General features: G+C 40.2%; 1 protein-coding gene across 4 annotated transcripts in view; it reads right to left on the bottom strand.

The window, feature by feature from the left end:
• The window catches only part of LOC137425814 (BAI1-associated protein 3), a 138,286-nt gene that overhangs the window by 40,392 nt on the left and 70,956 nt on the right, over positions 1 to 26,938 (bottom strand). For all 4 annotated transcript variants that reach the window (XM_068114563.2, XM_068114559.2, XM_068114540.2 and 1 more), the window contains 9 exons: positions 19,749 to 19,851; positions 16,797 to 16,912; positions 15,848 to 15,920; positions 13,302 to 13,346; positions 11,208 to 11,305; positions 9,351 to 9,402; positions 8,501 to 8,607; positions 7,580 to 7,700; positions 4,740 to 4,874 (listed from right to left, as the gene is read on the bottom strand). In XM_068114563.2, coding sequence (XP_067970664.2) covers positions 4,740 to 4,874; positions 7,580 to 7,700; positions 8,501 to 8,607; positions 9,351 to 9,402; positions 11,208 to 11,305; positions 13,302 to 13,346; positions 15,848 to 15,920; positions 16,797 to 16,912; positions 19,749 to 19,851 — 850 coding nt within the window. The remainder of the gene's footprint in view (positions 1 to 4,739; positions 4,875 to 7,579; positions 7,701 to 8,500; positions 8,608 to 9,350; positions 9,403 to 11,207; positions 11,306 to 13,301; positions 13,347 to 15,847; positions 15,921 to 16,796; positions 16,913 to 19,748; positions 19,852 to 26,938) is intronic.

Below are 26,938 nucleotides of genomic sequence, written 5' to 3' on the forward strand. Positions count from 1 at the left end.
GACTTCTTTCCTGGAAGTCCTAGCTGTGTCCATGTGTTTTTTTTTTTATACCTCTATCACCCTTCCCCCCCCCCCCCCCCCCCGTTCCATGCCTCTTCCCCCCAAGCCTTCTCCCTCCAAACCTACATCGCAACTTTCAGCCGTGCAATCAATAACACTTCATTCATCCGAGCCACGAAGTCTGTCTTCATTTATTAGAATCGGGGGTCTTGAGAAGTTCAGACCGCAGTGTGTGCCAGCACACGCCAATTTCCCAGTCCCAGTCAATAACCCAATTCTGCACACCCCCATTCTACCCCCCTGCTGCATGTCCTGCTGTCTCCTCCTCCATGCACCTTGACCACACTCCCCTCACCACAAGTCCCACCCACATCCCTCTGCCACATTCCCAAAGTATGGTCCGACAAACCATCCTATCCATTTCCACAGGTACAGTCTCTTGAACTTCCAAGCCTCATCTTCAGCCATTACCTTTCCTGGGACAACCACATCACAAAAGCTGTCCTCCAAAGCCAGTTGCAGATTGGAGCATCCACTGTTGATCCAAATCTTTCCTTCGAAAATCAGAGATACTACCAGTCTTCAAGGCCTTTATCCGTAGTTCAATGGAGAACTATTCCCCGCTATGTGCTGCAATCCCAGGTTCACATCTCTCTCTTCTGGATTCTGTGGAATGTAAAGTTCTCAAAATTATTGGAATCTCATGCTGAGGCCAAAGCATAATGTCTTTTGCTTTCAAATCACAGGCAGGTCGGTGGTCTCTCTGTTTTCTATCGTCTATTCTTCAACATCGCTCCCCCCACTCCCTTAGTTATCCAAACCTCCTTTCCAAAATGCAAGCTGACTGCACACCTCAACTCTTTTATTCCTCACTTCTCCTGTGTATGGAACCACCTTTGTCTCAGGCTGTTCTGTCTCACTATTTCCTCCAGGGCTTTGAATAGGCAGTACATGGCCACCACCTTATGTTATCCTCCATCCTGACCCATAATCTTTATTATCCCCATTTAGGCCATCAGCCAGACCCCCAAAATAGGGTCCATTGGTACCAAAATGAGGGAGTAAGCCTAATATTGATTTTTGGATAGGTCTTTACCCCTAGAATATGAAAATATGTGAAAGCAAATTCAACCATGTAGCTAAATGGGTGTTATCACCTCATTTTCAAAATGGCCGCCAAAATGCATGTTTTTCTATTAAAAACACCATGTTTCATATTCTTGTAGGAATTTGTAACAAATAGCATTGCGTTTTGAGATGTTTAATACTTTACAACTCTCTTAAAGTATGAAATACATCTGAACTTTAATCCAAGAAGATAGAATCCAATATGGCGCCCAATTTCACAAAATGGCTGCCGTCATAGCAACAACTTTATGCACAAAATATGCACGAAAATAACTGGCATTCAGTAGATTTGCAAGTATACACATGGAAAAAAGTATCGCACCACCACGTATTTTCGACATAGTGGAAATGTATCAATGAATTTTTGCACCTTTTCGTTGCGGTGTAGGGTAATCTTGTGCAACATTTTGTCCAGATGTTGGAACGCAATGAAGAGAACAAAATTGGGTGACACATTCCTGTTTAATGTGATTGTAACAAGGCCATTCGCAAAAGGGCGTTTTTGGTCCAAAATCATGCTTGACAAAAGTTTCAGTGTAAACCAATAATGCAACATGTTACAGGGGCCAAAATCTAAAGTTTGGCACCAAATCAATAGATGACCATCAATAGCCTCTGTAAGCACCGCCACAGTCAATATCGAGTGTAACCACCATTAGCTTGGATCACTGCCACAACACGTCTTCTCATTGATTGAACGAGACGTTGAATCTGGCGCTGTGGCAGTCTGTTCCATTCTTCATGCAAAGCCTGCTCAAGTTCATGCAAGTTCTGTACAGGAGGTTCCCTCCGACGTACTCGGATACCCAGAAAATCCCATACATGCTCGATTGGGTTAAGATCTGGGCTTCTTGCTGGCCATGGTAGTGTGGTGACTGCTTCTTGCTGAAGGAAATCAATAACTGCACGGGCTCTATGGGGTCTGGCGTTGTCGTCCATGAAGATAGGCCTGGTTAGCAATGGGTGATCGTCAAATTGAGGAACACCAATTCTGTTGAAGATTTCTTCTCGATCTCGATGTTGCCAGTGAGAGTTTTAACTGCGTACGAAAGCATCATATGTTTTGGTGGTTGGTGCTTTCCACGTGTCACAGCATATATCATGTCCTGACTAAATGACTGGACCAGGGTGGTTATCCTAGATGATTGAACCTTACTTGTCGGGTCTCCAGTTAGCAGCCCAATGAGAAACCGCTCCAGCTCATATGGAATAGGTGTTACATCCTCAGCATCTGATGGATGGTATGGCCAGGGTGTGGGTTTCATGTTGTCTTTGATTTTTGTACGAATTGTCACTGATGTTTGATCTATGATCTTGTTGGAGTCTTTCACTTTGTTTTTCCATATTTTGAGTTCCCTTTGCAGACATTGATTTTGCAAGACAGCATCTTCCAATGATACATTGTCTGGTACCATCACCAACTTTCCCTTGTCATCTGGAAATATCTTCACCGAACTCCCCAGCTCATATTCAAGCGTTCTATGAACATGTTTCTTTGTGGACTGCGTTAGACAATCAATCCCATCAGACAGCATGTATTCTTCTAATTTAGCAGTGAGTGACATGACTGGTATGATGGTCTTGTTTGGGATTACGTCTGTTCTGATATAGGTGAGAAGTTTTGCATATGCTTCTTTCTCGATCCTCTGATACTGTGCAAAATCATCTGTGTCATCGGGTCCATCTGCACCTTTAACCTCAGGCTGTATACATTCTCTGTTGTAATTCCTGTAGCATGAGAAATGGTAACACGCTTCTGCTGCCACAATATCTCTACTGGTAAGCGCTATCATATCCTTGTCATTTTTCTTTATTGCACATTCTCTCAATCTTTCATCTGCTCTGAGTTGAACAACTTGTGAAAGTTTTTCACGTGTATGAGACCCCTTCACATACTTGTCTCTGCGACAGAAGATGCACTCCGTATCATACACTCTTTTCTCTACTGATGATCTCCTACATGGCCTTTTGGGAGCGCTGCTACCTCCTGCTTCAGATTCAGTGTCTTCATTGGCTTTCCTCTTTAGCATGTTTAAATCTCGTTTCATGGTGAACAGGCTCCTACATTTTCGGTGGTAGAATATTTCTGGCACTTCATTGCCCTCAAGCCCCTCGGCAATATTGATGATATGTTCATGGTTCCTAACCTTAGCCGCTTCCAGTAATGTCAACCAAGATGTGTAGTTTTGTGGGCTCACCAGATGATCATCGTCATCCGATCTTGTCATGTGTATAACGCATTCTTTGCTTTCTGTGGCGCTGTTCATTTTGGAAAATTAGTAGACCTCATCACTTGGTGTGTACTATTATTTCTATTCTAATCGTATAGCATCTACTTTCTATCTACTCCGTTGCTCGTTGCTCCGACCACCGTTCCTACAGAAAAAAAAGCAAACAAAACAACAACAACGTTAAATTTTGTATGTAAAGTGGCGGCCATTTTGAAAATGGGTGATAACACACATTTAGCTACATCGTTGAATTTGCTATCACATATTTTCTTATTCTAGAGGTAAAAACCTTGTCAAAAATCATTATTAGCCTTACTCCCTCAATTTGGAACCAGTTGACCCCCCTAGCTGATAGCCTAATTAACCTTTCCGAACCCAACCCCCTCTCTCTCACTTTCTCTTTTTTTTTTTCCTCTTAATTGATTTGATTGTACACAATTGTTGACCTGCTATCTCACCGTCAATTTAACCTTTGTCTTCAATAAACCTCACTCTTGTAGAAAAACAACGACACCTTAGTTTTGTACAACAGTAATAACACGCTTTCAAGAGAAAAGACCATGTGACCATTTTAAGCTTCAGGCTTGGGCATGTATTTCTCCTTTCAGCATTAAGGTTTCAACACCATTGATCGAGAAAAGGTTCTTGCCCAATCTATACCTCGAGATGAAATGTAACTTCACTACTTCGATCCCTATTCCAAAGTATGTTTTAAGCACAATTACTCATATATTTACCCCATAGATTGCAAGTCAGAGCCTCATCTGGGAAGATCACAACCTTTGGAATTCCAAGAAAAGAATTATGATCATTATTATTATTATTATTATTATTATTATTATTATTATAAAGAATTATATGATCATTATTATTATTATTATTATTATTATTATAAAGAATTATGATCATTATTATTATTATTATTATTATTATTATTATAAAGAATTATGATCATTATTATATTGGATGATATCATCTCACATTGTGAATACTTTGAGAAAAGTTCACTTTCAACTGGACTGAACAGAATAAATGTCAGAATTGTGAGTAAATTTAAATGCCAAAAGCAGAATTTTAAGACTTCATTTTTCCTTCAAAATTTGTTGATAATGCAAGAAGCAGTGGAAGATGAGATAGACAACAGAATCAGACATGGACAGGATGACAGAGACAAACACCATCCTTTTATTTATAAGAATTAAAAACAAATATATAGTCTGGCCTTCTATCTGGAGATTTTCCTGTTTAAGGACAAAATCTTCTTGCCAACATTCAATCATAAAAAATATATAATCATCGGCAACATCAGTAATGACACTAGCAAAGCCATAAAACCATAAGTAGCGATTGTTATAAAAACCAGCAGGAGAAAAAAGTAACCTGTGCAAAAAGTGTGTAGTCATTTGGTGAAGCAGGCCATTCAAGTTCTGGAATTAGGTTGCAAAAGTCTTCAATGCTCTGCACCACAAGACGGACAGAGCATGTGTACTTTGCGTTCTGTACATCAGGTTCCAACTGCAAAAGACATATCCATTGATATTTAACATAAAACATGGAGGATTACTTAAGTGATAAACAGCGTTGAAAAAGTTTAGCAATTTTATTACCGACTAGTGGATTGAGCTTGCATTCTGCAATCGGATAAACAAATCAATCAAATAAAAAAAATCTGTGAGCAGTATGTGCTCTATATTTAGGTGAAGTCCAAGCTACACCCCTCTCCATACTGAGGGAGTGAGGCTTCATGGGACACATATGTTTATGGATATTTTCCCTTATGTATTTTTTATGTTTTGTATTCTTTTCTGGAATCGTAGTGTCGGGTCCATCAGTACGACACATTTCAACTTTCTAGCCCATCTAGAAAGTACTAAACATATATATCAGTGAGTAAGTGGGTGAGATGTCAGAAATAGCTTAATATATTAGATGAAGAAGAAGATAACGGTAAGGCAGAAGGCAACCCAAATATAATAAAGAGCCCAGAGTGGGCTGACGGTTATCTCTTGAGGTTGTAGTTCAGACCACTGCTCATTTAGGGGTACCCTCTGGGAGGCCCCCTGAACCCTTGCTACAAAATCAAAAAATCTGAGACTGAGGGATCCTGTGGACATTGGAGTAATAAGGGTTGTATATGGTTTCAGAGCAATCGGTTGGTAAATAAGGTGCGAGTAGGGATCCGACGTTTCAGTGGGTATCTTCCCCTGGGCGGCCCCATGATTCAAAACCGAAAAAATCAAAGCCTGAGCTATTGTACAGGCCATCGAGTAGAAGAGCTGTATGGGGTTTCAGAGCAATCCATTTGAAACAAGAAAAAGAGCAATCGGAGATTGAAAACCCTCGCCAGGATGTATTTTCAGTGGTTTTTAAGGCTTTTGTGTTAAAACAAATATGGCGGGAGAACTACGTGACCGATGACGTCATCATTATTTTTTTCTAATGTAATTTATTCCTAGATTATGCTCAAGAAATTTCATCTTGATCAGATGAAGTTTTGTACTTGTCAAATTATGACGTCATAATGGAGGCAACTATGACATCATCATTAACATATTTTATTCCCCATGGAGAGTTCTTTACAATGAGCCATGTCTCAATTTTTTATATGCAGTGCTTTCGGAGATATTGAGGTGCAACGTTTTTCGGTTTTCCCAAGATGGCGGCCGAACCACGTGACCTATGACGTCATAATTATCATTATAACATTCTGCAGGTGGAGATGCACCTATGATGAAAATTTCATGTCGATCGGACCAACGGTTGCAGAGAAAATCTTATGTTTATTCTGTGCGGACAAAAAGACAAACAAACAAACAAACAAACGGACTCAAATGTAATACCCTCTCCTGTGGCGAGGGTAATAAGGGACGAGTCGGGATCCAAAGTCTCAAGGGGTAACCCCTCCCTTCCCTCCCCCCTTGGAAGCTCCATGATCCGAAATCGTAAAATTGAACCCCAAGCTGTTTTTTGGGCTACATTCTTGTGTTCATGTGTCAAGCTTCAGAACAATCAGCCAGGTGATAAGGGAGGACTAGGAAAAATAGCAAAAAATTAATGGATGGACAGATGACCGGACGGACAGACATCTGACATCACGACCCATTTCACAAGTTCATCTCTTCGAGAATCGAGGTGAGATGACCTAAAAATTGGGGTTGCTTCAAGTCTTTATCTTTTTATGCAGTCGAATTAGGATCCATATTTCAGGAGTGTACACAACCTGGCTGACAGAATGACCTGGAGGTATGCACACTCGCCTCTAATTAGACAAATTAATAATTGGGTCAAAAGGTCAAAGTCACATAAAATCATCAGTTTTCATCAGTTTGACCTGAAATTTTAAGAATTTGCATGTTGGGTCACTGAATTGGTTCACCAATCAAAAGCCAGTAGCTGACTTTTTTTTATAATCAAAAGGAGGTTAAAGGTAAAGGTTTGATAAAACCCTCAATTTTCATCCGATTGACCTGAAATTTTAAGAATTTGCATGTTGGCCACTGAAGCCTCTTGCTTTTGAGGTCAAACGGTCATGGTCTCCTAAAATCATCAATTTTTTGGAATGCTATTTGCTGTTTTCATCATGTATGGCATATAGAAGAAGAAGAAGAGGAACTCTGAATACAAAGAGAACACGGTTAGGCTTTGCATTTTCAGATGCTTTCTAGTTTTGTCATTTTAATGCTGTTAGACTTAAAAAGTGGCCATTGAACAAAAGATAAATCTACTAATTATATATGTTCATGCTTTTTGATGAATGATATACACAGATGTGAAGACTTTATATGTAAGCAATGTTGGGTACAGCATGGCTGTTTGAGGATTGTTGGTGAGGACACCTGGCCTCCCTGAAGTCGTGAGTTCAAAATCCAGTTAAAGGCTGCAGTATTGGGAAGTTGGATTCTAATCTTCAGGAAGTCCAGTTATTTTTAGAATCACCGAGAAATGCTGTCCCACATTTACCCAGTCAGTCAAATCCCAGCTCATTCATAAATTACATACAGGGTGGGGATAATCTGCCTGCCCTACCTTATCTGGTCAACATGTGGTGCTGGTGCTCTCATTGTGATTCACTTATTCCCTTCCATTACTTTCAGGAGATCATTCTCAATGATTGTGCAGGAGTCTACCCTTCTCCTGCACTTTCAACTTGGAAAAAAAGTACATTGAATTTGGTGTTTTGTGGTTATTCTACCTGAACCGGTTATTTAAAAACAACTCACTTTATCCTCAGCTAAAGAGTTCTTCATTATGGTCAGCAACTGTTGCTTCCATTCTGTCAGCCATGATTGCAGAGCTGGCGCAAAGCATGCTGGAATGTCATTCAGAGGTGGCTGTGCCGTGCTGCAAAATATGGAACACGTTACCAGTTGAGATAATATTACGACCGGAAAGTGCTTTTACTTATATTTTGCTTTATAAACTTTACGCAACATTTATATACAGTTTACCATTCTAGAGCTGGCTGTGAAAAAGTAGGGTATTCACAAAAAAACGTGTAACAGAAAGGGTATTCACAATTGTTGTACAATACTGTGCAATTCAGTTCAAGATCATGAAAGTGAGTTGAGAAGTTTTTCATTTGTATACACCTTTGTAAGTGGTGTAACTCAGTTACTACACATGATTTTGAAGGTGTCTACTATCTGCTGGGTTTTTTTGGATACACACTCGAGGCTCCCGAAAGAGCTCGAAATAGTACACTGAACAGACCAGGACACACCAGGCCTCAAAGAATAGTTGAGAAAGGGGGAAACACCAGCAGCAGAATTGAACGCAAAGATTTGGACAAACAATGGGGTGTGGAGGAATGAGGGGCAGGAGAGGATGCATATGGCAGACAAGTTGGATACAGCTAAACGTGTGCCAACGCAAATGGTGGTGACACTAGATATTGAGCTGTTAACGGATTTTTGTCAGCACCGCCCTTCGAGCCTCTGCAAACATGTCTTGCACACGTGTTGACAATCTCATGTCGGTTTCATGTTTATCAAACACTAAATACTGATTGATATGACCAAACAACATGATGTGTTTGTTTTCATTTCTCATTTCACATGTTGGTGTAAATGATGAACGGGAACTTTTTCCGTTCGTATACAAGGCAATTGAGGTGTCGACTGCATGTATTGTCTGGTACTCACCGATCCAAAAATTTCTGCAACTTATTCAGCCTTTGATACAAGTGGAGGCTGCGCATGGCTGGAAGCTTGGGGGCTTCTGCCATTAGGGGTCCAATGTCACAGAATAACTGCAATGAAACAGTAGTGATGTCTATTTTGTTTTACAGTGCTGAAACACACCAACACTGTTCGAGTATTTGTGTATGAACTGCATTTACACACACACACACACACACACACACACACACACACACACACATATATATATATACACAATGAAATGGATCATTGTAGAACTGGTCCATAAGTCACATGCAGGACAAAGACAAGTAGACATCAGTGTACTTTAACCTGAATTACAAGGACATGAGTAAGCAATGGACAAACACCTATATCAAATGGGATTTGAACTTGGTGTTTTTAACAAAACGAGTCATTGATTTAGATGAGTTCCGAAACAGAATAAAACACATCCACAAATTTTTTTTTGAAGTGAGGCAGGATATGGCTAAACAGGTACTGCTTGTTGATGTAAACAGGAGGTGATACCTGCTGATCATGGATGTTCGAGTAATAATATAATAAGGAAATGTGAGCTGCATTTTGAGTGAGTGGATAAGAGAGAAAAAACCAAAGGGCAAAACTTGTTGCCAAAGGGCAAAACAAAACCAAAGGGCAAATGGTTTTGTTTGTTGTTTGACTGAACATATGTAATTAATTTGTTACCAAATTTCCAGGTATGATAAATTGCATTTGATTTTTAGAAACATCTGCAATCTACATTAACAAGTTATTTAAAAGACATTATTAAAACTTCGTGAATCATTTAGAATATAATGAATGTCAACAATTTCACAAATATGACACTTACCAATTGGACGACATTTTTTCCAATTTCGCTCTTCAAATCAAATCCCAGGATTCTACAAATGACAGAGGAGAGGGTGAGAAAAACAATGTGTGGCATTGTACACAGTATTTAATCTTTACTCATGCCGCGGCCATAAGTCGGGTGTGGCTGGGAATGGTTAATGCGTAACGCGTGGAAGATGCCTTCATAAGTGTTGTTGTTGTTGTTGTTGTTGTTGTTGTTGTTGTTGTTGTTGTTGTTGTTGTTGTTGTTGTTGTTGTTGTTTTTGTATAGCCCCGGAAGTTCTCATGAACAAGCCCACGGCATGGAGACAGCCGATTGATCTCCCAGGAGTGACCCAGAGATCCCCCACATCAAGGATGGTGTACCCCCGCCTTTACAGAGAGAGAGAGAGAGAGAGAGAGAGAGAGAGAAAGAGAAAGAAAGAGAAAGAGAGAGAGAAAGAAAGAAGAAAGAAGAAAAGAAGGGCCGATCCATGGGGACCAATTGGTACTCTGGCCATGACTGCGCTGCCCTGATTAATTTGGTCAGCAGGGAAGAACGGTAAGATTTGGCCCTCGACTTGCATTGGGGGGGGGGGGGGGGTACAACCACCATGAAGAGGCGTCCCTGATAAACTATGCTTTAAAATGTGTTGTCCGCTCGGCTGGTGGTAGATTGTTCGTTAGAACTGCTTTGTGTTTATGCGCTGCTGACAAAGATGGTTTTCAATCTGTGTTATGCGTGCAGCTGGTGGGGGATGTTTTTGTGCCCGTGAAAAACTGCAAATATGCGAGGCACAAGGCCTCAAATGTAAAAGCAGGTCAAATATTATGAATCGTGAATATGTGGGTTCTTCAAATGTCGAACCCGCGAATGCCGGGGTTTCACTGTATATGGTACAAGATTGAAGCGATTGTAATTATTCATTTTAAGAGGGGAAAAGGTGCATCCAATCAAAAAGGAACTACCGTAGGTAGATTTACTCTGCTAATTTATTAATAAACAAGTAAGAGCAGACCTGGTCTGAGGTGTTGTTTCATCCACTTCCCAGCTCGCTTTCTTGGTTTGATAGATTGGAAGCATAATGAACCATTTGTGGCACCGCAATATATAAATTCTGAGGATATCCCACTTTTGATGATGCGACATAGAGTTGATCATAACAAAGCACACACTCTTCCAACCAAATCGCTGCTCTGTTTAGGGTCGGGCCTTGTGATTTGTGATAGCGCTGCAGAAATTTTCATAACATTCGCATAACTGGTGATGTTGTGAACGTGGATTTCCGTCATTGGTAAATGTACACAATTATCGTTGTTTATTACTAATTACTAAAATGGATTTCTTTAATAGTGCATATTCATGTTTTCAGGTTATTATTACAGTTATTTTATTACATATCATTATTATTATTACACTATTACATATCATTACATATCATTTACATATAACTATGTTATTAATTACATATCATATTATCATTATGGTTATTATTACATATCATTGTTATGTCCCGGGATGTAGCGCATCTACCCCTGGAATTAGCTCGTGACACGCGACATGAAGTGTATGTCAATGGTGTGATAAAAAGTAGTGTGATAAAAAGTAATAGTGGTGTGATAAAAGGTAAAAGAAGAAGAAGAAGATAAAGATGGAGAGGAGTGAGTGGAAAATGGGAAGAAAAGAAAATAGCAGGTAGTTTAGGATAGGAGTAAGGGTTAGATAGGGAAAGGAAAGAGATAGACAAGTGAAAGTGAATGGGGAAAGGGAGAGGTGAGGGGTCATTCATAAAATGTATTTACACGAGCTGCACATGATCAAGAATTGTAATTATTAGCAATATTACTATTAGACCCTTTCACATCAAATCCATACCTGGTCACGTCTGGATGTTGGAGATCATTCCTTGTCTGCAGCATATTTTCAATCTCATCTGTAATAGTACTCATGAATTTCAGTGAGTGACCCTTATCCTGAAACAAACAAGAACCATATTGTATGAGCTTCACACAATGAGCATCATGAGATCAAAACTGTGAAATCTTGACATAATATACCATAGTGCAGTTCTTTGGAGACGTTATATCATATAAAGTCATAACATATTGTTATGTGGAAGAGGGGGTGGGGAACCCATAGATAGATTGTATTAAAATAGCTTTATCCATGTGATTTCATCAGTTAGATTCCCCCTTGTATCAGGATATTTATCTCGATATAAGTCGCCTTTTAAAACATGCACTGAGGAGGCAGTGAGCATCCCTTATAGAGCACTATAGAGTAAGATTGGATGGTGTAAAACCTCCAGTTTTCAGGTGAGACCATGGAATGTCCTGTGAACCCTGAAAGAGGGCTACACATGGCCCCTTCATGAGGACTCCATGTGGCGACTGGGAAAAGGGTACTACGGAAAACCCCGAGTGGGCAGGACAATAAGGTACCTCCCCGGACATTGAGTGCCAAATGAGAGGGACTAGCTGTGTGCTGGCAAGGTTGACCCTGTGGGGCAAAAAAGCCATATCACTTTGCATGCCAGTTGGAGTTGGACCTAAGACGAAGAGACACCCTTCCCTCTGTTTGGCCGCCATCTTCTCTTCTCCTGGACTCCTCACTTTCTTGCCATTCCTCCTCTTCACCATCGCATCCCTAGCTGCGCGTTTTATTGGGCCACACCAGTCACGACCATAGTCGTCCTGCAGCAGCCATCAACTCATACCGCCACTAGCCCTGGCCTGCCCCTTTGTTCATGTGCGAGTCTGGTAACCGGTGCCATTAGGGGGTAGGCTTTATTTAGTTATTTTTTGAATAAGTACAATCATTCCTATTTGTGTATGTCGATCTCTTGGTTTGTGGTTTCTTATTTATAGCATCTTGTCTATTCTTATATCTGGTATACTTTTGGTAATTCAGAGAGTCGTCACTATACGTCCAAGATACGTTCCAGAAAAGTTGGACTTTTAATGAACAATGGATAGCGGGGTGTTTTTTCCCCATAATAATTAGCGTAATGAAGGGGAGACGCATTGCGACACTTAGTTTACGTCTTATACACCACCCCTCGACAAGCCCAGCAATCAAAAAATATGTATGAAACACACAAAACTAAGGAAAAAATATGATGAATTAAACGAATTAAAAAACCCAAAAACCTTTTGATCTTACCATATATTTTAACTATTTCATAATGATCATATAGCGATCTTACACCTTGAAAATCTCTCATCTCTGATTGTCTCTGTGAAGTGGCCTGCATTCGTTCATCACCCTCTAAATTATCCTTTGCACTAAGCCATGTGCAGGTTTCCCCCATGGGCCCAGGCTCCCAGCCTTTGTGAGTCGGAGATGGAGAGATCGCAGTACACTGGGGTGGAACACTGGGATGGTGGTACGCAAAGCATGGTTTGGTTTGGTGCCTGGTAACCGGTCTTCCGTCCAATGGACGTTAGTGTGGAGAATTGTTGGATGCATAATGAAAATTTTTCAAAATAACTTTTGGACTTGTATGTGAAACGATGGATGGCTAGGAGATTTATAGTGGGGATCTCTGTAAACCATTTTATTTACAGCATAACAAGCATCTTCCAGCCTTTCTTTTTTTTTTGCCTCCCGAGTGTTTGACCACCAGGTTTGGCTCTAATTTGGTGATCATTGGGGAATCGTCGTACTAATTGAATGCAGTAACTTAACATCTTTCGGTCATTCACGGGGTTTTATACCCAAGGCTCAATCGATCCATGTTACAAGGAGGCTTTCCGACGCGACATTACGTTAGCATAAAACATGATCAGACAAGATTGTTACAGAAATTATAAAGTTGTCATGTATTAATAATCATAATCTGTTTAAAAAAAAATCCCATTGTTACAGATAGAAAAATAATATTTGGTCACATAACAGCAGCAGAATAAACATCTACTTTTGAGGGTGTTATTTATATTATCATTAAGAACCACAATTATATAAACACACCATGTGTGCAGCTTTCAAGTTCATGTACCACTCCTTGCTTCCTTCCTGCAGACAAAACACATCAGCAGCTTTGGTGAAAGGTTTATCTCGGTCATAGTTCCCCAACGTTTATACTGCACGTGTATTGTAAAAGTATACATGAAGGATTTCAACTGAGGAGTCACATTATTGTGAAAACAGATGTGCCTTTTACTGGTCATTTGCAGTGAAAAATTGTAAAGAAGAATAATTATGAAACAGAATGAAGAATGAAATAATCAAATTTTAAATGTACTTTTGAACAGGGCTTAGTATGCTATCTATATACAGTTGCAGGGATTGTTTTGTGGGATAATCTGGATAGAGTATAGTACATTTCCTAGTGCATGTAGTTTAAGTGCGACGTATCTCCTCCATGTTCAGGAGGTGCTGAGAGCGCATGTCGAAAAGCTCCTTATCACTTTTCTGTCACCTTTTGTTTTTCTTATCATTGTCTGACCTGGGATGTGCTAATCAGCACATCCCAGTGACCGGTGCAGGGTCATTCACAGTGTAGCAGCAGCAGGTGGGTCCAATGAGCACACACCTCCATAAGGATCGTAGAGGGAGCTCGGAGTTGAGGAAGGAGAGAGCCACAGCGAGGATGTTTTGGTGTGTGATTGCTGGGAGCCGGGCTGGAACAGAAACCCATCGTCTATGCCTGGTTTTGTTGCAGCTTTATCTGCACGTGCCCAAAATCGATCTCTTCGTATATCCGAAAACACTAACTATATCCCATACTTTATCCCAAATTTGCCATGGTCAATTTCTTACCCTCTCTGGTAGGAAGCAAAGGAACATATGGTGACTCAAAAGGCTGATGTGGTGAGACCCTACCTGACTCCCCAGCAGAAAGGGTGACTGCCAGGAGCTCCTACCCTGCACTGACAATTTGGGACTCAGTGGGTCTTCATTGAGCCCAATTTCCCTACTCGTAATTGCACAGCAGCTGCTATACATGAATGGTGCCAAGGGGAGTGCTGAATACATTCCTTACACATACAAAAAGATTTCCTCTTTCACTTTTACATGATCACTACCGTCATCCAAATCACCAATATTTACCACTGCTTAGCCTGCATCTCTCTTTCAAAATAAATTGAGCATGACTCACTAACCTTCAAACTTTGTGCTTCAGCACAATTCACCGGTTGTGTAGTGTGGCTCCAATATAGGCATACTATCCAATCTACTCCCATGCTACTAACTCTCGCGGGACCCTCCCTGGCTTCCTCTGTGGGGCTGGTACTCCCAGCATGCACTGTGCCTTCCTGGTACTTACGGGCTTGGGTCCTCCCTGGGCACCCAAGCTCTCCTCCTAAGAGGGGCCCAACCATCTTCCTCCTTATACCGTAACTGTTTGCAATTAAAATACTGCTCCTGATGGGGCAGACTTTGTCAATACTCCGCAAACTCCGTCTGATGGTATGAATTGGTTGTCCTAATCAAGACCCTGCACTGGATCTCACCATTGGTCCTACCCCCTGTAGTCCCCACTCACATCCTCTGCACAATGCCAGCCATTGACAACTCCTGGCCCATCTCACCCCTCCAGACTGACCTTTCCAGCCCTGAGGTCCCCACAATAATTAGGATCATGGGAGGATGCTCCACTGCTCCAGCCCAGCTCCCAGTAATCACACACCAAAATGTCCTCTCCTTTTTCAGGCACACACTCCCTCTACAAGACTTGTGGAGCTCTGCACTGATTGGACCTCCGCCCACTGCTAGTACATGGTGATTGGCCCAGTGCAGATAGCTGGGATGCACTGACTGGCACACACTAGGTCAGACCATGGTAAGTGGAACAAAAGTTGACAGGAAATTGAAGTGATTTACAATGGGGACAGTTTCGCTGTGCTTGCTTATAAGGGGAAAGGCGGGGTTGTTGATACAACATAGTTTGAGTGGTGGCAAGGAGCTTTTCTTTATGAACTCTCAGCACCTCCTAGATATGGATGTAATATGCCACACTTCAACTGCATGCACTAGGAAATAACTACTCTAATCTATTCAAATTGTCCCACTAGGCCATTTGTGCAGATTTGCATACTTTGCATTGCTGCAGATTTGCATACTTTGCAGAAAATGTGCTATTTCTTGCGTTGTGCTTGTCGGCAGTTTCATAATTATGAAGCAGACAGTTGTTTTTAACCCAGCTTGAAGGGTAAAAAAGAATACTAGTATCTTCATTGTCAACATCAGGTAGTGAGTTTCATTTTAACCGTCAAAGGAGATGCCATGGCAAAGGTGAAGCAAAGAGCCAAGAGAAAGTCATGACTGTTCCTACAACGGCGGCTCAAAAGACTAATTTTTCATCTATAATGTTGAAGCAGAGTAATATATTATCAATAAATGTTAATCCCTTTGCACATTAGGTTTGTAGGACCTACAAAACAAGAATAAAAACAGTGCTGAGCTAATATAAGAAATGTATATGTAATGCAAGTAAACAATGTAGGCTGTGGCAACACAGTGAGAGAAACAGAAGTCAGCAACAAAGATGGAGGAAGTTTGTTAGGGCTTACCATTGCAGCTTTCTTTACTGCTGGGTCTAGTTCAGAACACATTTCTGCACCTTTATATGCAACAGCAAGACAACTGTTGTAAAGGAAGATCGCAGAGGTTCGAGTTAATTTAATTTTTTGAGGGATGGAAAAAAAAAACTTAATGCATGACATAAGGATCAGTGGTGGTACATTGATAATCTCACTATAATTCACCAAATGTCTGTCCGTCCGTCTGTTCCCAGGTACCGCAAATAAGGCTGAACCAATCGCAACGAAATTTTGGGTGGGTAATCCTGGGACCCCCTGGAGTAAAATAGGCTATATAGTTTTTCCAATTTTTTCCCCCAATTTTTCCAATTTTCCAGTTTTTCCAAACACAATGGAATATTATTTACCGATATGAACAGTGATGTGGCTTTTATTGAAATTCTACAAATACTGTTTAGATTTTGATAATTTGCGTGTGATATGATTCAACGGATGTTTATATAAATCGTTTAAGATTTTAAAAAAGCCTTAAATCTCTGATAAGCCTTTTCATTTGGGCCTCCCAATTGAAGCCCCGCCCGTAGGGCGGGTACCGTTTTGGTGTGAACAAAGCAATATGTTCTAAATGTGCATCATCACAGCATTTGGAATGGTTCACCTGGTTGAATTTTATTTGTCATATTTAGAGTAAGGTAGGCCAAGATGCCTGGTTAAATGTTCAGCATCTTGAACATCTGCATAAAGGGCTACCTGGTTGATGGTAAAATGGAAAATTTCAATTTTGTACCAAAAAAAATGATCGAGAATGTTGCTCGTCGACGGCGTTGCGGCAGAAAGTGAGGGCATCTTGCTCTTGCTTACCCGACAGAATATGTCAGCATCACCTTACTCTACTGTTACTGAAATTAAAATTACTATACTAAGTAGGCCTTGGAAGAACATATTATGATGACAAAGTCGAAGAATATCAGGTTGTTACCTGAGCAGATGAGGTAGGGCAGAACCGTCTGAGATGAGGGCTTGATTCACATGGATGTTCAGTTTGGACAACAGGTTATCAATTAACCTCTTCAATGCACTGTGCATATACTGAATCTGCAAGGACCACACAGTTATCCACTTATTATTTATCCATCCACAAAGGGAAGTATGTAACTTCTGAGAGGGGAGCAGTTTATACAGTAAGCTGCAGTATTTAAAGCTTCATAATTGGATTAGTGTTTCTCTTGAGAAATGTCTTTTTGTCCCCCAAAAGGGGGAAAATCAAAACATTGTGACAAAGCTATCCACATTACATATACCTTGGCCTGAAGACCAAAGGACAAGATCATGCCAACAATGTCAAGACAATACCCATATACCATGTTCTTAAGGCCGGAAGACATAGTCATGCTATAAACAAATGCATGCTGATCCGAAGGTCAACACTTGTTTCAGGTTTCAGGTTTTAACAGCAAGACAACTATCTGTTTTAAACTGGAAGGCTTTTGGTTAGGTCGGTGTACTGTTCTACTACACATTGCACGAAGTTGATTTTATCAAAACCTTGATTTTCATAACCCAACACATCATAGCACATCACTGGAATAACTAATCAATCGAAGGACATTACGGAACTTTCAAAATGACAAAATGACGTAATCTGCCCCAGATTGCTCATGCTTAGAAACCCCTAATAACGAAGTAAATCGGGCAGGCCTGGACATTCTGTATTTTATGCCTCCCAGAATAGGATTGTAGAATGAAACGACTAAAAAAACTTTTGAAGAAGTGGAAAGTACTTGTTAAGCGTACATGCAAGAAAGGGGTATGCCTATGCACAACAAAACAGTTGGAGAACTTCCTGATCAACTCATCCAAAAAGTTGCTATCTTGCAGTCTGTATTGCAAAAACTCTCGATGGTCCATGAAAGGCTGAACGTTCGTAGATCGTGCATTCTATACAAATCTTTGTACTTTTTAAACATTGATGGGAACGTCATATCGGGCTTCTCAATACACAAGGTAAGTTAAAATGATTATATTTACTATTAATCATGTTTCGGGAGACGCAGCTAGGATGGGGTGAGAGGGTTTTGTTGAGAGAGGGAGCTGTATGGGTCGTTATCAATACATATTTTTGTTTGTTTCTGAGGCCACAAGAGAAATTTTAAAATCTATTAATAAAAAAATCTATTGGTGAAAGGTGAAGCTTCCTTTTGTGAGTGAGTACATGTGTGTTATAACCATGGCCACCGCTATAACTAATTGTATTAACTAGAAATGGTAGGAACCCGACTCCTATCATCCACACATTTTTCCCGTATATCCTATATTTTTGTGACTCCGATTTGCATTCAGGAACAGAACGATAAGGCCAAGTAAAAAAAAAAAAAAGTTTCTCGTCCGGACTTTTTTGAAAAAAGGAGGAGGGAGGCCCTTACTATTTACTATTTTCATTTTTTTTGCTATTTTTTTCCAAGATGGCTGCCATAAATTGAATGACCACTGTGGCTGACTTAAAGACTCTATAGTTTGTCCAATGTAATGTGAAACATGCCAGTGTTGATTGTTACCGAAAGGCCTGCAATTTCATTTCCAAATTAGCAAATAAATATGTTTTAGCATACGAACGTATGCTTACACACACGAATATCGTCATATTCCCTACTCAAATTTGTATCATTAAAAGAATGAAATGCAAGATTTTTACACGTAAATTGCACTTGCCCAGTGCACAACCGCTGCGAGAATTGACCGTCTTTAGCACAAAGTGTCTGCGTTAAGCCAAGCATGTATTAACCAGGAAGTTCCGTTAGAGGGCGCGATCCATAATAGTTCCAGATCATCAATGCACAAGATACGATCAGCAAACGCCCGGAAACTGCAAGTTTTAGACCGAGTTTCTTCGCAAAACGATTTTTAAAAAAACAAGTATATATTTAAAAAAATTAGTATTAAATAGTAAATAAAAGTATGCGGCGACCAAAAAGGAAGCGGGCAGGGACGAGAAACATTTTTTTTTTTTACTTGGCCTAATGGATAACAATTTTGAAATTACCAGTCTATCGTCTACTTGCTGAAAATTATGTTTAAAAGACGATTTGAATTACACATTTCACATTAGCATCAGCAAGTTAAAAGTTTCCTGCGAGCAGAACCGAATCAATGACCTGGATGGTCTTCATTCCATCAAATGAAACCCACCCTTGTGGGGAGATAGCAGGCAACGACAATTTACATGCACACACCCACATATACGTGCATGCGCCCATACATAAACACATACATGAAGGTGGATACTTTGAAATTAGGGAACTCTCCGTTCCACTTTCTGAAACTTGCGTATGGAGTGGACAACCAATGACACACATACACACACACACACACACACACACACACACACACACACACACACACACACACACACACACACACACACACACACCACAACACAATCCTGAGACAGCCAAACACCACCACTATCCCCGACCACTACATGCGCCACCATCACCAACACAACAAGAACAAAAAAACAAAATCACCACTAGCCCCACCACCTTTACGAGGCAGTGTGCAAGCGAGCGATTTAAAGCTTTCGTCAGGCGTTTATGATTGTGGTAGCAAGACACAAATATGTTTTTAACTTTGATAGTTTTAACATTGAAAATTTAAATATTTTGATGTAATTATTTAAAATGCAATGTTTGCGGCAAGGAGTGTGCATATCTAAAGGGAACAGGTTTACATATAAGTCTCATTATTTATGGTGATTTGTCTGCTGTATAATAATTTTGTTGTTTTCTCTGTGAGTATGCATTTATATCTGCAAATCCCTCCTTTTGAGTAGAGGGGAGTGCAGGGGTACCTGTTAAATAAAATTAATACTCGCAGTAAATGTTATTGTAAAAACGAAAGATATAGAAATTGCTGTTAAATGAATGACACTCACTTCTTCAGGAACAGCCAGGTTTTGAATATCCAACAACATTTTCTGCAGAAAATGAAATTCTTGTGGATGCTTGATGGAACACTGTCCAAAAGTGTCCAATTTCCTGTTAAGAAAGCATTAACATGGTAAGTTATCCTGGCCAGTTCCCTGATTAACATTGTGTCACATATGAAGCTTTGCTTTATATTAGTCAGTTAGGACTAAAAATCGGTTTCTGTTTTGCAGTAAAGGAACAATTGTTTATAACAAACAGAATTGTGGGTATTTGAGCTTGAAATCAAGATAATAAAAAAAGCAAACACATGGAATTACTCCCTATTCCAACAATCCTTTGATTACAGCTTACAGGACAAGTATTTTGAGGATTCTTCCGAGTACTGTCAGACCCCGCTATTCGCGGTTCCACTATTCGCGGTTCCGCTATTTGTGGGTGATGAAATGCGACCTGTTTCTCTATTCGCAGAAAAGTGTCCTGCAAGTTCACGGTTTTTTAATTTCGCGGCCGTGTTCCGCGAAATCGCGTTTTTGCGGATTTTGCCTCGCCATTCGCGGTTTGTTCCTCTTTATTCGCAGATTTTTCCTCGCCATTTGCGGTTTGGTCCTCTCTATTCCTAGATTTTCGTGACTCGGGAACCTATCCACCTTTTTCCATTGAAACAATGCCCCGCTATTCACGGCTTCGCTTTCGTGGATTTTCCAGGAACGTATCCCCTGCAAATAGCGAGGCACAAGGGTACTTATTTAAGTTTATCCCAGTAAACTTGTAATGTTAACCTCACCAAGAAAGACCAAGCAAGTGGTATAACGAGGTTTCTTTTCTGAAGAGAGCCCATCAAGCAGATTAACTTTCCCAGAAAGAGGGTGTACTTCACAATTATAAAAGTGAGAACTGCAGAGCAGAAAACATAAACGCCAATCCAAATGAAAGATTTGTGACTTAAAACATAGGATTAGCATTAGGATGTCCAACAACTCAACCATGGAGTGGCTTTCACCATGGACGTTGGACTTTCTGAACATAGTTACCTCCACCTCCACTGTATTTATTCATTCCAGAATTTACCACCGTTTTTCCACCGTAGATGCCGTGGCTACTACACCACCTTATTTAACATGTTACATTAGTTATTCATACCTGTTGTATGCATTCTTTATAACTTCCTTAAAACAGTAAGTTTCCTATTTGGAATTATGGAGGGATGTTATGTTTTCACTCCTGCCTGTTCATCTGTCTGTGAGCAGGATATCTCAAAAAGATATGGATGGATATGGATGAAATTTGGTGGATAGGTTGGGTGTGTGACAAGGATGAATTGTTTAGATTTTGGTGAAGATCCGGGTTCGGATACTATAAAATTTTAAGTGATTCTTCACCATTAAGAGATAGGGCCAAAAACGACGTGTAACATGATACCACAAAACGTTAATGACATATTTGGAGGAAACCTGATGAACAAGTTAGGCGTATGACAAGGATGAATTGATTCAATGTTGGTGAAGATCTGGATCCAGATCTGGATATGACAATTTTTTTTAAATCTCCCAAGTGATTCTTAGATGAGATGAGGTATTTTGAAATATATAGCAAGATATTTCAAAACGTTGTGGACGGATTATGACAAAACTTCGTGGATGGGTTGGGTAGGTGACAAGAACAAGCTGATTAGATTTTGGTCACGGTCCAGATACAGATCTGACCTATCAGTGAAATACAAAACATAAACTCTTCATCCTGGCGGAGTTATACTTTCTACTGAGTACTGTTCTAGTTGGGGCATCCCTTGCACAGTGGGAGAGGGGCGTTGCAATCACGCGTGTGTGTGTGTGTGTGTGTGTGTGTGTGTGTGTGTGTGTGTGTGTGTGTGTGTGTGTGTGTGTGTGTGTGTGTGTGTGTGTGTGTGTGTGTTTGTGTGTGTATCCAGGCTTTAACTGTTTTAGCATTTGAGATTTTGCCATCAATTTTTCAAGAAGCTTTCATTATGTTAATATGGAAAAGGCAAATTAATAATACTAGCATCGGTACCCGCCCTATGGGCGGGGCTTCAATTGGGAGGCACAAATGAAAAGGCAAAATATCAGAAATTGAAGGCTTTTTTATTTTAAACGATTCATATAAACATCCTTTGAATCATATCACACGCAAATCAGCAAAATCTAAACAGTATGGCGCCCATTTTGAAAAAAGATTGAATTCTGCAAAACGGAAGCGGCCGCTACACGTCTTTCTCAGTCGCACGTTTATGTGTGAAGAGTGCGCGCCGAATCTGTAACACGGAAGCGGCTGCTACACGTCTTTCTCAGTCGCACGTTTATGTGTGAAGAGTGTGCGCCGAATCTGTAACACGGAAGTGGCCGCTACACGTCTTTCTCAGTCGCACGTTTATGTGTGAAGAGTGCGCGCCGAATCTGTAACACGGAAGCAGCCGCTACACCTGTTTCACAGTCGCTTTGCACACGCTGCCGTGTTACTTCGGAGCCACACGTTTATATAGGAAGAGTTCATTAGGAGTCGATCTACTCTCTCCTCATACGTAGAATTTCAACAAAAGCCACATCACTGTTCATATCGGTAAATATTATTCCATCGTGTTTGGAAAAACTGGAAAATTGGAAAACTTGGAAAACTTGGAAAAACAATATAGCCTATTTTACTCCAGGGGGTCCTTGGATTGCCCACCCAAAATATCGTTGTGATCGGTTCAGCCGTTTTTGCGGTACCTGCGAAGGGACAGACAGTCAGACGGACGGACGGACATTTGGTGAATTATAGTAAGATTGTAAAAAGGTCAAAATCACCTAAAATTATAAATTTTCATCCAATTGACATTAAATTTTAATTTGCAATTTAAACTTTTGTCATCAAATTTTCAACAAAAATTATGAGAATATGTAGAAGACAAATTAATAATTTGGTCAAAATGTCAAAGGTTAGCATCACATAAAATCGTCAATTATCATCTGATTGCCCTGAAATTTTAAGAATTTGCATATTGGGTCACTGAATTGGTTCACCAATCAAAATCTAGTAGCCAATTGTTTCTTCGATTAACAGGTCAAGGGTCATTGTATAAAATCATCAATTTTCATCCGATTGACTTGAAATTTGAGCAGGGTCTGCATATTGTGTCACTCAACCCTATTGCTTTTGAGGTCAAAAGGTCAAGGTCGCCTAAAATCGTGAATTTTTTTTGTTCATATTTTTATCTGTTTTTGTCATGTTTAGCGGATGGAAGAATAAAAAGTCTGAATACAAAGCGGACACAGACAGGATTTGCATTTTCCAATGCTTTCCAGTTCTGATTTGAATACCTTATTTGAGATTCAAGCACTTAATTTTCTCGTCAAATAAAACTGTCAGCAATAAAACCTAGACAAGAAACTCAAAGGCCAACAAATTTATAACTGAACTATCCAACAAGTCTGAAGATGACATTTATGTAAAAAATAAAAATTCAAGAGATTGGCAAAAACTTAAAATGCAAATTAAGGATTTAGAGATGGATGAAGTCAGAAGCTTTCAACTACGAAACACAAAACATTTGCTCAAATTTGTAATTCTAATACAGGCTTGTGTTGCTATTTTTAAGGCGTAGCCCATAGGGCAAAGCCATCTAGAACAGTGTTTGTCCATCCGTATGTACAGTCACATGAAAAAGTAACGACACCCCATGGAAAGTTTTGACTTTTTCAACATATTTCAACATACAGCTATTTGATCTTCATTTCAACAATATTGATAGATAAAGGTGATATAATGTAACAAATATCATGAAACATTTACATTTTCTAGTCCATTGTATAATTTAAATAAACATAAATGCAAATTTCGCATGTGGAAAAAGTAAGTACACCCCTACATTTATCACTACTTCAAATACCTAAAATTAGAATCAGGTGCACCAGCTCAGGTGCAAATTTTAACTAGAACATCGTTAGAGAGGATCTTGGAGGAACCTGTCTTATTTAGTTTGCTTTGCTCTTTGTTGTTGAAGTGTGCGGCGTCACCATGCCTAGATCAAAAGAGCTCTCTGAGGCCTTCAGAAAGAAGGTTCTAGATGCCTAGGAGTCTGGGAAGGGATTTAAAAAGATCTCCAAACAATTTGAAATCAATCATTCGACTATCTTGAAGATCATCTACAAGTGGAGAAGATTCCAAACAGCTGCCAACTTGTTCAGGCCAGGCCGCCCCAGCAAGTTCAGCCTGAGAGCTGACCGCAAGATGCTGAAAGAAGTCTCTAAGAACCCCAGAATGTCATCATGGGACCTACAGGTAGCTCTTGCCAATGTTGATTTCAAAGTGCACGAGTTTACCATTAGAAAGAGGCTGCACAAATTTGATCTACATGGGAGGTGTGCCAGGAGGAAACCTTTGCTGTCCAGAAAGAACATCAGGGCAAGACTAAAGTTTGCCAATGAACACCTAGGCAAAGACCAGCACTTCTGGTACAACGTGCTCTGGACAGATGAGTCAAAGGTAGAGCTATTTGGCCAAAGAATCAGAAGACATTTTTTGTGAAAACCAAAGACAGCATTTGACCACAAGTACCTGATACCAACTGTAAAGCATGGTGGTGGAAATATTATGGTTTTGGGCAGCTTTGCTGCATCAGGGCCTGTGCAGCTCACCATCATAGAATCCACTATGAATTATTCATTGTACCAGAGGGTGCTTGAGTATAATGTGAGGCCATCTGTCGGAAAGTTGAAGCTCAACCGAAGGTGGACCTTGTAACATGGCAATGACCCTAAACATACCAGTAAATCCACCAAGGAATGGCTGAAAAGAACGAAATGGAGAGTTCTGGAATGGCCAAGTCAAAGCCCGGATCTAAATCCCATCGAGATGTTGTGGGGGGATTTGAAACGTGCTGTGCATGCAAGAAACCCCTCAAACATCGCACAGCTGAAAGAATTCTGTATGGAGGAATGGGCAAAAATTTCTCCCAGTCGATGTCATAGACGGGTAGACAGTTATAAGAAACGCCTACTTGAGGTTGTTTCTGCCAAAGGGGGCAATACCACCTATTAGAGCTAAGGGTGTACTTACTTTTTCCACATGCGAAATTTGCATTTATGTTTATTAAAATTATTCAATGGACTACAAAATGTAAATGTTTCATGATATTTGTTATATTATATCACCTTTATCTATCAATATTGTTGAAATGAAGATCAAATAGCTGTATGTTGAAATATGTTGAAAAAGTCAAAACTTTACATGGGTTGTACTTACTTTTTCATTTGACTGTATGTATATACTGTATGTATGTATGTACAGCATGTATGTATGTACAGTCTGTATGTATGTATGTATGTATGTATGTACATGTATGTATGTCCCCTCTAACGTAGGCCAACCATAGCTGAGGATCTGGTCATTTGACAGGATGATGTGATTATGTCTGGTATGTCATTACGGCGGCTAACTCCGCACACCGCCATTTTGATTCCAATTTCGTTCAGGCCGAACATATCGTCAAACCTGTCATATATCACAATCGCCATGCTCTACCTTTACGTTTGTCATTCAGTGTGAAACACAAACAAACCGATTGTTAAAATGACCATCAAATATCGAAAGCATCGGCGTTACGGGTCTTCCAACGACACTGTACTTATAGGCCTTAGGCTTCATGCCTTCATGCCCCACCTTCAGGCTGCTTCGGACAAATTACCCCAGGTTTCTTAATACAGTAGTATTATTTTGTTAATAATAATAATAATAATAATAATAATAATAGCGTTAATACTAATAATATAGTAAATATAATTGTAACACTGCAATCCCGTTGTCGTTATTGCAAAGTTTCTGGATTGAAGTGGTGTATGGTATTGTTGACTCTAAACATAGACTAAACCAGTGTCTCAAAGTAAAAAATAATTTAATACTTACATTATTTGCTAACTGGTATCCCCACCCAGGTCATACTATCCTCTTAAACTAAAGTATCAAACAAGCCCGGCTATGCCGCTGTTCGACTTTCGGTCTTGTTTGTTTTAATACTGGCTGAGAAGTTCATCTATCTGGCATCAGAAAAGTTGAATATAAGATGAGTTCCCTAACAACGGACTTCAATGCAGGAGGAGGTCCTTAGGCCAATCAATTCCTTCACTTTGATTGCCAACTTATGGTTGTTTATCCAAGCTCTATCCTATTAAATGCTGCCTGGTGTTGGCTTAGCGGTTAGGGTGCCGGCTTGGGGTCCTAGGATCCTGTGTTCGAATCCCGGTCGATCGCTGAATTAACGCCAGTGGGGTTGACTCAGCCTGTCATCCTTCAGAGGTCGGCAAATTGAGTACCAGTTCACTGGTAATTCCCGGTGTGTCGCAAGAGGTGACTAACAGGGTTGGCGGCAGGAAGGGCATCCGGCCATAAAAACATTGCTTGAAAAAGGGGACCACGGTGCCCGAAAAAGTCCAACCCCTGCTCTGCGGGGGAAAATGGCCTCTAAAGGTGGTTCTTCTATCCTATTAAATGCTGAGCATCAAGCAAGGAAGCAGCACATACTATTTTTAAAGTCTTTGGTGTGACTCGGTTGAGGTTTGAAATCTACCATATAAAACACACTGTGTATGCGTGTTTGTGCATCAGTGAATTTGTGTATTTGTGTGTTTGTGTGATGTCTGTCCCCATTCATAAGGGTAGGTTTTAAAGGCTTTGAGTAACACTTTAGGTGGGATTTGAGTGGGGAGCAATCTTTGAACACCACTGTGTGTCCACCGGTTAAAAGACCTACCTAAAAGACTCTTAGGACCCAGAGGACCCCAAGGACTCTGAAGACCCAAAATACCCTGAAGACCCAAAAACCCAGAAGACCAAAAAGATCATAAAGACCCAGAAGACCAAAAATACCCCAAATATCCAAAAGACCCTGAAGACCCAAAATTCCCCAAAGACCAAATCGATCCCAAAGACCTAAAATACCCCGAAGACCCTTAAATACCCCAAAGACCACGGTTCCAACCTGCACTGTCAAATAAACTGTTCCAACCTGTCATTGTTGGCGTGCTTTATATTAGTATTGTAATACTGTATTAGGTAATATTGCCTCCTGTATACTGAGAGTGAATAAACAGAGAATGGTGCATTTTAGAGAGGCGAGTACAGAGTGATATGAGGTGAAGATACTAGATGCAATGGTAACAATGTTCAGTGAAATGCAGGGCTCATTTTGAGGTTGCAGTGAATA

This window comes from Myxine glutinosa, chromosome 1 (assembly GCF_964187855.1).
Source record: "Myxine glutinosa chromosome 1, kmMyxGlut1.1, whole genome shotgun sequence".
NCBI lineage: Eukaryota > Metazoa > Chordata > Myxini > Myxiniformes > Myxinidae > Myxine > Myxine glutinosa.